We start from the raw sequence: 15,431 nt of genomic DNA on the forward strand, positions 1-15,431 counted from the left end.
ACTTGTATATTCAATATTGGAAAACGACATTTCAACATGCCGAAAGTTCTTTCTACTGTACTTCGAAGTAGTGAATGCCTATGGTTGAATAATTCTTTTTTAGTTCTAGGTGAGCGTGCTCCCCGAGTGTTAAACTCAGAAATATGATAACGATGCCTTCGATAAGGTGTGAGCAAACCTATGCAACGAGAGAGGAGGAGGAGACCGTCGAGTGCGAGGGAGGAGGAGAAGCAGACTTATGGAGTGCAGCGAGTGAGGAGCCCTTTCGTCGAGTGCGAGGAAGGAGGAGACGCAGACCTGTGGAGTGCAGCGAGAGAGGAGCCTTTCCGTCGACTAAGAGGTTGGAGGAGATACAGCAAGGTGTAGCGAGAGAGAAGAGGGAAAAAATGGGCGTCCACGGGAAAAGGGGAGAAATTGAGAGCCCTAACGGTTCTCAATTTTGTCTCCGCCAAAAAGTCAGTCCTGTGAGGACCGACTTTCTCACGGGCGAAATTTCACCCAATGGCAAAGTAAATTTCGAGTGAAATTTTGTGTGTTTGTTGCGAAGAATGGTGAACGGGTGAAATTTCACCCTCCCGTACGTTTTTAAACCAATGCATATGATTTTTTCAGTGCATCAAACGGACCCCAAGAGACCATTCCACCCCCATAAAAGGACGCTTTGTCCATGTCCAGTAGTATTAATTCGGAGGTGGGCATGGTAGAGTGTCCGCTCAGCCCCAATACGAATATCCAAGAAAGAAAAAAAAAAGGATATAAATCTAAAAGAGAGAAAGTTCCCAGAATTGTGATCAAATTACGATAGTTGTTTAACTCAAAATTGACGAGATGAAAACAAAGAAAAACACGGGAACTATGAATGGCCTTTGCAACTACGGTTGGACAAGGTTCTTATTGCCCTTTCGAAAAGAAAAAGACTACGAACTGGTTCGAATTCATTAATCCTGGTGAACACCAAATATGTTTTGAATAAGTCAAACTCAAGTCTTATTTTCACAACTAAAAAATGAATGGACGATATACAACCTAGCTACCTGATATATACCCATAAATCAAGGTGGAATCAAGTGTTATACTTTGACAGGTTAAAGCAAAAAGAGAAGAAAGAAACAAACCCAAGTCCGACAAGTTAGAGCAAAAGTTTTCGAGCCTACTGCTAAATTATTAGTCAAAAACGTCCTTATTTCCCGACAAAGTTGGTCTGCCAGCTTTGGCGTTCTCCCAACCCCCCAAGTGAGATTGCTGCCCTCTTTGCATAAAGGCAAAGTTCATAGCGGAAAAACGCATAAGCAAGAGGAAGCTACTTGGCAAATTTACTAGTAAGAAACAAGAAGAAACGCATCTAAAGTGAACGAACCATTCTTACTAAACAAATTGGAAGGGCCCATTGACCTCATTACATTTCCAGCAAATAACCAATGTGGCTACGCATGCCACATGGCCACCAGTCAACTTCCCCTGTACAAAGAACAGTGTAATCACATTATTTACATTACCATCAATTATGTAAGAATATTTCTCTTCTTTTTTTCGCTTGTTGCCTTCACAATTTTGTATTTACAACATATTACCAGATTCCCAACACCATGACACAGAATTACGCCACAGAGCGAACCCTCATATTAACATGTTAAAGAGCCTCCTTAGACAAATAAAAGAATTGATGCACCCGAGGAACGAATATGAATAGACAAATTTCTTCATTCATTCCTGCAAACAAAAAGATTGCGCCAAGTGAGCAAAAACAAAACCAATAAGCAAGGTGGACGAGTCCTAGAAATCTTATGATAATCTAGGCAAGCAGAACCACTGATGGACAAGTATACAATTAGACAAAACAAACGACAGTTTCATATATCCCACCGAGATGGGAACACACAACGCCTCAAGAAAGAGTTGAGTTTCCAATCATAAAGACCACAACTCTAAAAGCCCAGAAACTGCAATCAGACTGCTAAGCTGAACGAAACTGCCACCAAACTATTTACCTTAATCTGAAACATTCCCATCATCATGGTGCAGGGACTCCTTGGGGCTCTCATTATTATTTACAAAGCCCTCCATCAATTCCGTAGAAGTTAGCAGATCACCCCATCCATTTTCTTCTACAAGGGTGGAACTGGTGTCCGTTTCAGCTCTAACAGTAGCTTCTGACGCTCTGTCAGGAGAACTGCAGCTGCTTTGCACTGACAGCTTTCCATCACCCAAAGGTTCCGGCTTCTGATGCAGTAAGGATGTGCTGGAACGGTTTTCGTGAACAGGCACACTGTAAAAACAAGCGTTTAATTTCAGATTGAATTCACCCACACATGCACATGTCAAAGAAGGTCTGTGTGCACTAAGATGCATTTCCTAAGAAAAATTGAAAAATAACAAAAACCTCTCTCTCACACTCATGCATGTACGCACATAAAGGTTGATCGACAAGGCAAATTTTGAACCAAGGAATGGCCTAATAACATCAATACTAAAAACACCAGCCACAAGCTGCTAAAATTTCAGAGGTTCATGCAGGAACATGATATAGACTCCATTCAAACTTGAACCTGGCAGGATGTCAATCTGAAATTAAATTAAGGAATAAGGACATTACAGCTGCTGACCGACCATGAAATACTAGCAACCATTTAGTCTCTTCTTATGCTTTTTCTATGTTTTATGATGCAACAACACCTTAACAACTAATCATTATGTAAAGAGAACGCCTTACCTATGGAAGCAGCAAAAGCCCATCCAGGACCACACGACTAATAATCTATATATTGCCTCATTTTCACTTTTCACAACATACTATAACACATGACTTCGAAATGGTAGCACCGATCCCTTGTTCATTATTTTCTTGATTTGATTTTCTCAACACTTTTATTTTTTAGCAGTACTTTTATCAATCTTCATCCCGACAAAACTGGACAATCACTAAGTATCCAAGCTGACTTAGCTTTGCATAAGAATATTCACAGATCCATAAAAGGAAAGCAGATATATTTCCATGGAGGCTCTTCTGTGTACAATGTGACTCATAACACGTTTAATGAAGCAGCTAAATACACCTGATGTTGGGTCAGATGCGGATTTGGTACAGAGGAGAATGATAAAAAACACAACCATATATGACCCATTTCCAACCCAGACATTACTGGATAGAAGGTAAAAGATGCACCCTTAAAGAAGGTTCTTCATAAGGGCCCATGGATAAAATTCTTGTTTTTACTAATCTTGCTTGTCCCAAACCACAAGAATATGCCCCCAGAGGGTTTAAGAGCTTGTGACAGAAATTATGAGTTCTGCCCCCTTCCTTTCCATCCATAAGATGTGAATTAAGGCAACACATAACAGGTGCTGTTAGAGCTTGTGACAGAGAAATTCTGAGTTCTGCCCCCTTCCTTTCCATTCATAAGATGTGAATTAAAGCAACACATAACAGGTGCTGTTAGAGCTTGTGACAGAAAAATTCCAAGTTCGGCTATTTATTGCTCTACATAAGAATGGATTGCAGCGACACATAAAATGTTGTTAGAAAGCTATCAAGTGCATTGTACAACACTACCTCTAAAATACCTTCTTCAAGTAATGATTTTTAAAGAGAAACAGACTAATGTGTCTGGAAGCCACAAATACACTACTAGATGTTTAACATCCAAAAGACTATCAATCTTCAATTAGGATATTGATCAACTTCCCATACATTAGGCAACAAAGTCTAAAGGCAAAAAAAAAAACATGTTGAAAATCGAAAATAGAAACCTGTGAATATGCTAATACACGTTTAAAATGTGGAAGATAACATAGCCAATTTTTAATTGAGAAAATTTAAACTAATGATACATTATTAACAAAATTTACAGCCAGAATGGCATGTTGTAGATACAAATGAGCAATCACCTTAGTTTTTGAAATTTAGAAGCCTGGGGATAGTCAACTGCAGGCACCAGATCTTTGACTCTTGCTTCAACATTACGAGTTGGAACTCTTTCAACCTCGACCTCTCCACAAGAAAGATTCACATTTTCCATTTTGACATCATCCAGCAACATCACTTGAAAGTATATCTAAAAAGCAATTAAAAGAGATAATGAAACACACCAACCAATCTATTACAGTTTTTTGGATAAAATTTTTGCTCGTTAAACAGCTTAATAGTTAGTACCTGTGATCTTGCCCACAATGGAAACCCATTTTGATGCACATGCAATTCAGCTTTGGAGATATACAAGTGATGGTCTTCCTCAGGATTAAACTTTTCCTTTACAATAGAACCTTTATCAGAATGATGCATATCTGTGGTTCCATTTTTGTACCTCATTGAAACTTTGTTGATGTTGCCATTTATGTGGTCATAATAAGCATCAATATTTTCTTCTCTTTCTATTCTATTTCGCATATGACACACATCCCATTTCTGGAGTGTCTCAACAAGTAACTTCCCATCAGGATTATCAGCTGACTCATAAGGGCCAGTATTTACACCATGAAAAGCTGACCCTGACTCCACATCAGATGGAACACGCAATGCATACTGTACCACAGAACCAGATGGAGAGAATACAAGCAAATGATACTTTGGGCTCCGCAAATTGAAGTCTGCATGAAGACCATGACCATTGCAGTTGTGGAAAGAAGATGCAACAGCTCCAGGGAGGGAATTTACCCTGCCCGTCGCAGCTGCAGCAGCACCACTGACAGCATCTCTCCAACTGTTACCACTCTTGATCCTGCTTACAGCAGATAATGTGACTGGAGTGCCAGATTCATATAATGTCTGCTGACTCAATCTTGATGGACCAGAGGTAGGTGGTTGACGAATTGCTGATTGAGCAGTCAAACCAAAACCCTGGTTGCCATGGGTGTGAATGACTTCATCTGAATGTACATTTACATTCCCACCAAAAGGGGACATGGCAAACAAATGGCTAGTTCCTCTAGAAGAACTTATCATAATCCATTTGCTATCAAAACTAAAGCTGATATCCTGTATAACCTGTCAAAGGAGAAGCGTGATCACCATTGTCATGACAAAGTTTTGGCATTATAAAAAAAAATAGAGAGAATCTAGCAAAAAGGTTCATTTACCGCATTTGTAAGCCCTCGCTGAAGCCTGTAAAGATGCACATGTGCGGAAGCCAAATCAGCTGCTGAAGAGCTTCTAGGAGGGTTTATCCGGAAAACATTAATATTGTGACCCTGAACTGAAGCAGTCACCAACAGTGTTCCACTAGGATCAAAGCACAACGCTGATATAGGACTTCTATGTGCCCTAAATTGAGCGATAACACATTTGCGGACAATATCCCTGACAATAACCTGCAAAAGGCACAATTCAAATGACTCCATAAATAATTTCATCTGCCCATAAATAACAAATTGTTCCGGGTATTCTTTTGCAAATTAAATCTGAGAGAAGGGCAATGATCAAACAAAAGGCGAGTAGGAAACAACACCATAACTACTTTAGCACTACATACTGTTCCAGCATGCTCTGCTTCAGGACAACGTCCATTGCAGCGTGCCCTATGGGAGTTGTTTGAATCAGGAAGAAGTTCTGAACAATATCTAGAGAGCTTCTTATATCCCATGTCGCCAATGGTTGCTATCCCCGCAGCAAGATGTTTACTTGATTCTTTAGCATAATGGGCCACTAAGCTCCCATTTGAAGTCATGCGAGTCAAATGCTGTGGACTCACACGGCCTGTGCTTGAAACATCAACTGGATTTCCAGCATATGCTAGCCACCTAGAGCCAACTGCAAGTGGGCCATAAGCAATAACACCACTCCCGGATCCATGACACCCTAAGGCCACAGGGTATGTCACAACGATATATACACTTTCGAGTGTTACAGCATCAAAGCAATGGATCTGTAACATAATTTTACTCATGTCAGAAAGCAAATTAGTGAAAAATTTCTTCAAAAAACAGAACTAGAGAGATACAATTCTATTTGTCAAAGTACATATACATGACACACATACCTGTGATGCCTGCGCTATGGCCACAATACGAGCACTGCACCTAACTGAGTGAACGGCAGACCTAAACTTCAACACATGTACATAAGAATGGGACCTTAAGGAATAAAATCGAACTACAGTAGGTATAAAATTTACATTTCCTAGCTCATGACTACTAGGAACACTGCCATTGGAATATAGGCCAAGGCCATCATGACTCACATCCACTCCATTAACAGTTCCATCCCCAACAACAACCAATAATGGACGAGAATCTAGGAATTTGTCTTCTGATCTTTTAGAAGTCATTGGCTTTGGTTGCATCTGCAAGAATGAGACAGGACCATCTTGCTTACACACTATCTCCCGCACATTATGCGCCTCCTCAACGTCCCAAACTTGAAAGCCAGTCTTGTAACCTAGCAGAAGAACCTGGCGGACAACATTTTCCTCAAACTGTAACCTATCAAATCCAGCCCATATCACCTATAACACACAAAAGTCAGATATCGTTAAAAATAACAAAATCACAGTAAAAAGGTACTACCTGAAGCTTTCAATAGAATAAAACAAAAAGAGATGCACAAACATATTCAATAGTCTCCAAACCCCAAGAGAAATCCATTGAATACATCAAAAATGTTAGCCAATTATATGAGTTTCACCTAATTAGACTTCAAACCCAACATCTGTAAATTGATCAGCAATTATTATTAACCATAAGGAGTACCACATGTATGACATAGTAATACTGTAGTTCTCAACTAAGCACTTTACTGCACAAAAAATTGAAGAAAAATAACTTTTAGAGCCATGCTAAAAAACCTGGAAAAAGACATTAGTTAGAGAAAGACCATTCTCCTCAGCTTTTGATCTGTGAGCCAACTAATCTTGGTTGTATAAAATGAGTAAAACCAGGGTTCACCAATTCTGGGGTGGATAGGATCAATATAAAAAGGAAAATGAAAAAGACAAAGGGAGAGTGAGAAAAAGGGGTTGGAAAAACCAGTCCCTAAGGGGTCGTTTGGCAGCAGGGACACTCTGTGAGTGTCCCATGAATCTGCCCTAAAGATTGGACAGATTCATAGAACACTAGTATGAAGCTATCCAATTTTTGGGGTAGATTCATGGGACACTCACAGAGTGTCCCTGCTGCCAAATGACCTCTAATTGGACTGGTTGAAGCCATTCCCTAAATTTACATGTGTGTGTTTTTTATAAAAATTAAAAAAAAAAGGAACTCAGTAAATTTTACATTTAATGGTTCAAAACACTTCCTTTTTTTCAAAAAAAAAAAAAAAAAACCACTTCTGACCCTCTGGGTCTAGTTATTCAATGCTTCATCATTGAGTAGTCCACCAAGTCTACCAACTAGTCCCTATCATGGACTAACTAATATCTGGGGACCAGCTGGATTGACTATTCTCTAGGTTGACAACTAAGCAACCACTAACTAAACACATAACTGAAAAACTTAGATTATCTTGCTCTTATTAGGAACTTATATTCAAGAAGACATCAAGGGAGTTATATTAGTTTCATAAAGTCCAAGGAACCCTTCAGTTTTAATTTTTATAAATGCTATATGAATGAGACCATTCCACTACATAACAAGTACAGTAAACAATAGATTGAAGAGATACAGCACAATGCTTTATGACATTTTCACAAAATATTTGAAGAAAAAATGAATAACTAATGACACCCACTTGAGGATTTTACCAACCTGCATCTCATCTCTGAAATAACAATCACTTGCCTTTTCGGACCCCTTATTCCACCAAGAATTGCATGAGAAATGAGTCTCAAAACCAACTTATTAAATGCCATATGATTGTGTTCATGTATAGCGATATCATTCTTTGAGGGGAATGCCTTCCCTTCATTTGAGCTTCAAGCAGTTTACTCGAGAACCTCAACAGGATCACTAAAAGAATCATTAAAATAAGCAACTACCAAAAGAAATTGATGTACACCTAAAATCTTCCTTATTGCCATCATATGTTGAACACATGCATTTGCCCCTTCAGGAAGCATAGTCAGTTATATAAAGCAAATTAGCTAATTGACTCCTATATGTTCCTTCTATAATAAAGTTTCTTTTACATCATAATGTCTTCATCAAAATCCATGAATCAGCAAAGGTTCCTCAGAGAAAATTTCTCTTGATAAATTCACAATGGGAGGCTAACCACCTTAAACATTTAAAGACAACTCAAGGAGTTCAGTTGAACCTTACAACAATCCTGAAAGCAGCATGATATCTAATGCCTACCTCTACACTCAAAGCATAACAGGTTACAACTCAAGTTAAACATACTGCACATTGTTCTTCAACCGATGATAAGTAGTGCTGGTTGTCTACCAGTATCTATGAAACTAATAAGATGTAAAGCTGAAAGGCATCAAGACGTTACTTATTTGGCCATGTGCCTGGCTCTTCCATTTGAACACCTCACATTGTGTGGAAACTGCACAAGGTCCTTATCTATTTGTTTCTAAACAGTCCTACTCAAGTTGTTTAGTGCTTATCCCAGTGTTACTTTTGCATGGGAACTAATAGAATACTTCCACATCCTTCAAAAGGAAATGAGCAGAACATTCACAAAATAAGGCCAACCTCTTTTCTCCAGTAGCTAATGATAATTATAGGTGTGATATGCATAAACAAAGTGGATGTGCACCTTTAGACAAAAACTCTAGTGCCAGCTTGAACTTTTCAAGATTAATTTGAAAGCAATATCCTATAAGTTCCATAAGAAACAAATCACATCATCAAATTTTCCACGCAAGTTCAACATAATGCTTTCACAATCCAATGTCTCACAATTATGCCTCTAGAGGAGACATTATATAACAATAACTACCATGCCCATCATCCATCTATGCAGTCACTTGGAGTAAACATGAGATGAACCAAACTGCACTGGTGTGACTTGTGAGAGCTTAAGAAGGCTAATAAAGTATAAAGGCATTTCAACTTGCATGCCCTCTCTTTTGGAGAACAGTGTTTGAGATATAAGTGCATGTGAGGACGGAACCAAGATGCAATTAAAGTGAACTGACGTTATTGCTCGAATATATAGTTTTGCAACATAACCGGAACATGTGCCAGCACGCTCAATTGTTTTTCTTATCTAGACTAACTTCTCTTAAGCGGACCACAGAAGATAACGCAGCATTCCATGGCCTGATTGGGTAACGCAATCTTGGATAGCAAATCATGTATAAGAAACAAGCAGAACAACTTCCAGCCTCAGCCATGCCAAACCATGAAACCAGAAAAGTTAGCCTTCGACTTCTAGCTACATATTGCTGGCCATGTAACTTTCACATGTAAGAGCGAAGCCGCACTTCCTGATATTTTAGAGGAAACCGTTCAAATTGAAGATTGATTCCTCGGGAGGATTGAGTTAACTTACCTCACCTCCAACGAGAGAGTTGTACAAGTACAGGAATACCATTTCTCCTTGTTTTCAAAAATTTCCTCTAACGATTCAGAATACTTTATCAAATTAATTGTCAAGACAACAGTCCATAATTATATTCCCCATAATTCAATAAACAAATAAATAATCTACCTACAGAATATTTGAAAATTCATAAAGCCGAACGCAAAAAATTAAAACTGACAACTTCCTCGTTTCAAATGAGCAAAGCAACTAAATTTTCCAGTTCCGAAATTCATTAATTTTCACCAGCTAAGCAGCAAAAAATCGTCGCCAATAAACAAACAAAATAAATACTGTAAATACAAGAAGAAAATATGTGCCGTTACCGGATCAGAGCCGGCTTCGTTTTCCCTGTCCGCAGCAACCGCAGACGCAACCGAGGAGCTGGCCGAACGAACCGTGGAGGCTACTGTAGAGGCGCCGGAAGAGACAAACCGCCAGTAGCTCGAGATAGCCCTCTTGGAATTGGGGAAGAACCCGCCGCTGCGGCCACCACCACCACCCACCGCCTGCTGCGGCTTCTGGCCATCGCCCCTCATGCCCCCGATACCGGTGAAAAACCCCAATTCGCCGATCATATCAAGAGCTGACCTCGGCCGTCGCTCCTCACCCGTCAGCCGCAATTGGAAAAGTATCCCTTCCTTCCTTCCTTAGGTCACCAACTTCCTCACCCCCATCACCCCCCTCACCAAAAGCAATCAAAAAGAAAGGCCGGAAACCCCCTACCCCAAAAAAAACCTAAGATTCTATACAAATAAGAAATCCATGCCCCGATATCAACAATCCAACTTCGATAATAGCAGGAATACGAAAAGAATGATAGCAGAATAAAATCTCTCGAAGAAAAAACTTTTTTTTTTTTCTCTGAATCCTTTCTTTCCTGATGACCCAGGCAGAAAATTTTAGAAGCTAAGAGAAAATCAAATGGGTAAAGAGAGAGAGAGAGAGAGAGAGAGAGAGAGAGGAAAGGGGAAGCGAATGGATGGTGACGATGACGATGTCTCTGTGTCTACGCCTCTGTCTTGAATCTCTTGATGGCTTGAACAACTCTTCACGTCTCGTTCTTCCACCTTCCCCCTCCACAAGACTTCCCTGTAATTACGAGACAAGATAGGGGCACAGTTAACGTACAGCTAACCCCGAGTATCTACCGAGGCATAACGAGATAACGAGAAGCTTGTTTACTTAGGCGTCCGTAAATAAAATACATAAGAAAGAGCCTTAGGTTTGAGAAAACTAACGAGCATTGCCATGCTTCGGTAAGCTTAAACGTGGCTTGGGAGGACACCGACGAAACAAGCCACAGGGTCGACAACCGACGTCTAAAAGTTCAATGGTTGTTTAGCCATTGAAAATACATGCAAGGACGATAAGGGAAAAGAAAATTTAGGACTTCAAGCGTGGCAGCTAAAGGCCTCAAGCTTACTTTTGAAATGTTCGCTCTGATTTTGACAGCCTGTTGCTTGTCGGGCAAAACGGGTCGACCACTTCCGGGTCTACGTGAAACTGAATCTGAACTCGTTTAGTGTACCATGGATTGGATGGTCCCGAATCCATTTGATCCAGAGGGATAAATACTACGCCGTGGGTATTAGTGTAATACTGATCGGACGCATAGGATTCTCCACCATGCCAGCCCAGCAGAGGTAACGGAACAGCCAGCGGTTCAAATTTAAAAAGCCACGGATCAGAGTGGCGACATTTGAGTTTTCAAAAAAATCAAGCAATAGTGGTGAGTGGTGACCCAGAGTCTAGACAGTGGAGGAGCCAGCCACAAATCAAATTTCAAGGACACTAATTTTGGAAAGGAAAAAAAAAAAAAAACTCTTTAGGAGCACCATTATATATAGTTGATGACACTCGAGTGGAGCTAACAGATTTTAGTTAAAGAGCTCTAATTATAAAATTTTGAATTCCTAAGAGGCACCGACCGACATTTATTTTAGATAAGAAAATTTGCACTGAAGCATCAATATCAAAATAAATTTTTTTAAATAAATATAACTGCTGTACTATTGTGTGGGCAACTGCGCATACATACCCACCCGCATGTGGCTTTGTGACGGATTGAGAAATAACAGAATATCATACAGTGATAAGCACGAGTGAGACAAAAGATGATGATAGTGTTGTTGTCATTTTTTTGGGTTTAGATGAGAGTACAAATCGCAGTTTTCATTCTCATCGCAAGCCCTCGGTGTCACTGGGAATTTGGGAGGGAAAGGCAAAGAAGAGTAATCTTTTTAATTGGTCTTTTAAATCTCATTGCAGCTTATAGAAACTGGATCTCGAGTACAATTGTCCAGTAATATAAAGCGTTTGATAAGGAAAACATCGTGTTATTGCAGTACATGCTTTTATAAGATATGTTTCGAGCATAGTAGTTCGAAAATCGTGGTTCATTGTGTTCTTATAACACATGAACTTTCTATGATATATATTACTGTTTTGTTTCACAAGGTATAGTACCGTCGTGTACAGCATTTAATTGTTGGACTTACAAAGATTACTCATATTTACGTTACATCATGCTTCCTTGAATAAGGACGTGGTATTCTTAGGCCCTGTTTTCGAATGAACGCACCTTTAGAACTTACAGTCTTCATCTGCCAACAGCTTCTAAAAGCTTTTAAATTCAAAAAATTACTGGGAAGGTGACCACACACCGGCGGAGTAAAACAGCATGGATGGGTCTTCTGCTATAAAGAGAGGTTACTTACTTTTGCTAAAAAAAAAGAAAAAAGAAGACTTTATTTTTATAAGCAATAAGCTTCGCCGAAGCATGGAGTGGAGACTGAAGATGTTGAAGAATAAAGGGTATGAAAATTTTGAAACCTCCGAACACCCTACAATCTAAGTTTGACAGGACATCAATGGAACTAACTACTCTCGGGGCGTAAAGGCAAATAACAATAATAAGGTAAATTATTCTTTTCAGAAAGTTTTTATCTTCTTTGATTCGGGAGTCTGTAGTAGGCAAAACTGACATCCGTCAGTACACCGACGAGTCTAATGCACACAATATGCCGATTTAATAATTAGTGTTATGATATATTTCCGTAACGAACGTTTCCTTTTCAAATAATGTAGGATATAAATGAATCGATAATTTATTAAAAGTCAATTTACAGCAATGTAAATCGGTATACGATTTATTTCGGTAACCAGCTTCTTTTGGAACAAAGTATAATATGAACGAATTTATAAAATTAATTAAACGTCAATTACAATAAGTACCAAAATGACCACTAATCCAAAATTTTTCATGTTTGAAAGAGCATGATATATATAAATAATCAAATATTTGAAAAGGTCATTCATGTGAAACTATTTTACCCTGGGCTGGGTAGAGGTAATGTTATCCACAACGGTCGCCCAATGATTGATGGTTCAAGAAGCTGCTGCCTGCAAGAAATGACGGATGGAATCATGGGTGAATATCGATGTCTTTAAGCAACTGTGATGGGAATTTTAACCGATCGACGGAATTGGAATAAAGGTGTCCTATTTATCGGATGTTGGCATATTAAATTTTGAAAACAAATGAAAAAACGTTTATGCCATGCGTGGATCTTATGACTAATTCAAAATCTAAATCCGTTTTTTATCTTTCACAATTGAATTTGGTTGGCATTTAAATACACAACCAAGTCTTAATGGCATTAGAATATATTAATATCCAATTTTCAAAATGCATGAACATTAGATGTAGAATATTGATTGGAAATTCAATCCGAATCAGAAGCTTGTCAGATGTTTATTAGCAGCGACCGTCCAAAAATCTAGGTATTCCGTCCTGATATTTGATACGAGCGGCATGCTAAATTGCCAATCCCAGATCTCTTCCCCTTCCTAAAGAGCGGCAAGTACATGGGACTTCAATATTTGCAGCTTCGATATTCTATTGATTACTTTTTTTTTTATATATATATAAAACAGTTTTTAAACATTAAATAATACAATAATGATCATTGAACATAAATATAAATAAACAATATATAAATATATATATATATATACATATACCAGTTTAAATATGTTGGAAGCCTAAAAAAATCTCTAATAGCGATGGTTTACAAGGTAATGATGAGTTATGGTGCTTTTAGTATTAATGACCTATGGTGCTTCTATTCTAGCTGTGGAATTTTAATCGACTCCCTTGTGGTTGTGGACCTCCATGATAGATGGCGGTTGAAAGGGTGGGTGGTCAAGGAACCAAGTAGGGAGGAGCCATAAATAAGGGTAATCAGATCCAATCCAAACAGGGGTAGTCGGTCTAATGGTTAAATTATATTGATGAAGGTACCAACCAGCTTATTAAGTTGTCTTGGCGTTTTACCATGACGATGACGAGCAGCGGTGGCCTAACAGTAACAGAACAGGAGCATGTCCACATGACGGTGAACTAGGGGCAAATGTGGTAAAGACGGAACATAGAGGGTATAGCATGGTCATATTAGAACGTCAGATTGCTTATTCCTCCTACAGGGTTCAGGTTAATTGTAGCGAACAATGGAGGACCGAGCGAGCGCAAGATTATATTTATGGTTGAGATGACGCCATAATCAAAATGACATGAACATGTACAGATATGAACTTAATCTAAATCACATCATGATAATGCGAAACTTGACGCAGGCACTCCGTGCACCTTCTTTGGCTCTCTCCTATGGTATGGTATGGGACAAGGACAAAAAGTGTTACCAGTGCTTCCATACGTCGTCCATTTCACAAAGCTCCCAATCCGAGGGTGAAATTTATATAATGCAGAAATCCACTGAGCCTCACTACTAAGTGTGGATTTTCACTTTGTCAATGGGACTGCTGCTGCATCTTCTTTCTTTTAATCATTGACCCGTCGCTCTTTTTGGCCCGACCCGCATATGGTTTGGCAATGGCTCCGCCCTTCATTATGATTTATGACTATGATTTGTAGAATGCTTGTGTCTGTTTTTGCTATCTTTATTTGCCATGATTGTTTCTCCTTCAATAACCCTTCAGCGTCACCACTTTGTGTCGATGTCCAAAATTTTGTGCCATTGTTGGTTAATTTGTCTCTTACCATCGCCAAACATCGAGTCCCTCAAATTTAACCTGAATATTCCAAAGTCATTGAGCCGTTGCTTTCTAGCTACGGTAAAATGGTCTCTCCCCTTTGCGTGTAATCATCCCTTATCAACTAATAATATATTGGTACGAACTCAATAACATACAAATTAACAATCTAATAAAAACTGAAGTCAAATTATTCGAGCTTGTTTTCTGCCAAATTATTTAGAATTGGTTTATACTTTATTGATTCCTGAGAGCAAACTGATTTTCTAAATTCCATATTTTTGAATTCACCTCATTTATTTAAATTTTAAGATAAGCGTTTTGAAAAATGTCATATTCTTTCAGAAATCGAACTTAATTATTGCATTATGAGTGGGGGCATGCAATCGACCCTTTGGAAATGTTTTTCATGCAACATATTCACGGAACACACCGTTCCCCTTACCAAATGCCCTCATAGAGATTAGAGAAGGCTTCTCTTTCAGCTTGAAACTTTCTATCTCTCATTCAATCTATGCGAAACGATGGATAGCAGGACAACACGCTTCTACCTTTGTGCAAAGCATTGGACTGATAGAAAACTAAAACCAGCAGCTTTATGCAGTTGTTTTTAAAGATGCGGCACTCTTTTGAATATGTAAAACTTTAGCCTTTAATTAAGAATTATCATCGTGCGCGGGACGCTTACTTATAAGTTATATATCATATGTATGCAAACGAATAATTAAAATGAGATAAAAAAAGACGGTGTGAAAGTGCATGCCAGATTTGCCACCCTTCGTCAATCGTCATGGCGCAAACCCGCCTAAATAGCACACTGCCGATACCGTTCATCCAGAAAACCAACGGCAGAGTGGCTGCAGTGCAGTCGAGGGAATACCGACGAACCGCCGATCCACCGTCCATCGTCGCATCGAAGGATGCGAAAAAGGCAAAAAGCAACACCAAAAGTGACGTTTTATTCAGCCTTCCT

At 39.0% G+C, this 15,431-nt stretch overlaps 1 protein-coding gene across 1 annotated transcript; it reads right to left on the bottom strand.

The window, feature by feature from the left end:
• Positions 1 to 1,343: 1,343 nt before the first annotated feature.
• LOC116254176 (autophagy-related protein 18g) lies at positions 1,344 to 10,497 on the bottom strand. Its single transcript, XM_031629363.2, has 8 exons — positions 9,730 to 10,497; positions 5,973 to 6,437; positions 5,466 to 5,858; positions 5,074 to 5,304; positions 4,151 to 4,981; positions 3,886 to 4,052; positions 1,989 to 2,266; positions 1,344 to 1,710 (listed from the first exon to the last, which is right to left on the bottom strand). Exons 1-7 carry the CDS (start codon positions 9,979 to 9,981, stop codon positions 1,990 to 1,992), a joined length of 2,616 nt encoding a protein of 871 aa, XP_031485223.1. The 5' UTR covers positions 9,982 to 10,497; the 3' UTR covers positions 1,344 to 1,710; position 1,989.
• Between the last annotated feature and the right edge of the window lie 4,934 nt (positions 10,498 to 15,431).

This window comes from Nymphaea colorata, chromosome 1 (assembly GCF_008831285.2).
Source record: "Nymphaea colorata isolate Beijing-Zhang1983 chromosome 1, ASM883128v2, whole genome shotgun sequence".
Lineage (NCBI taxonomy): Eukaryota > Viridiplantae > Streptophyta > Magnoliopsida > Nymphaeales > Nymphaeaceae > Nymphaea > Nymphaea colorata.

Excerpts from the sequence above, each read along its gene's own strand:
- LOC116254176 (XM_031629363.2), bottom strand. The coding sequence starts at position 9,981 with ATGATCGGCGAATTGGGGTTTTTCACCGGTATCGGGGGCATGAGGGGC. Across the intron at positions 6,438-9,729 it reads ACGAAGCCGGCTCTGATCCG|GTGATATGGGCTGGATTTGA; the intron begins GTAACGGCACAT and ends TGTGTGTTATAG. Across the intron at positions 5,305-5,465 it reads AAGCAGAGCATGCTGGAACA|GTTATTGTCAGGGATATTGT; the intron begins GTATGTAGTGCT and ends TGCCTTTTGCAG.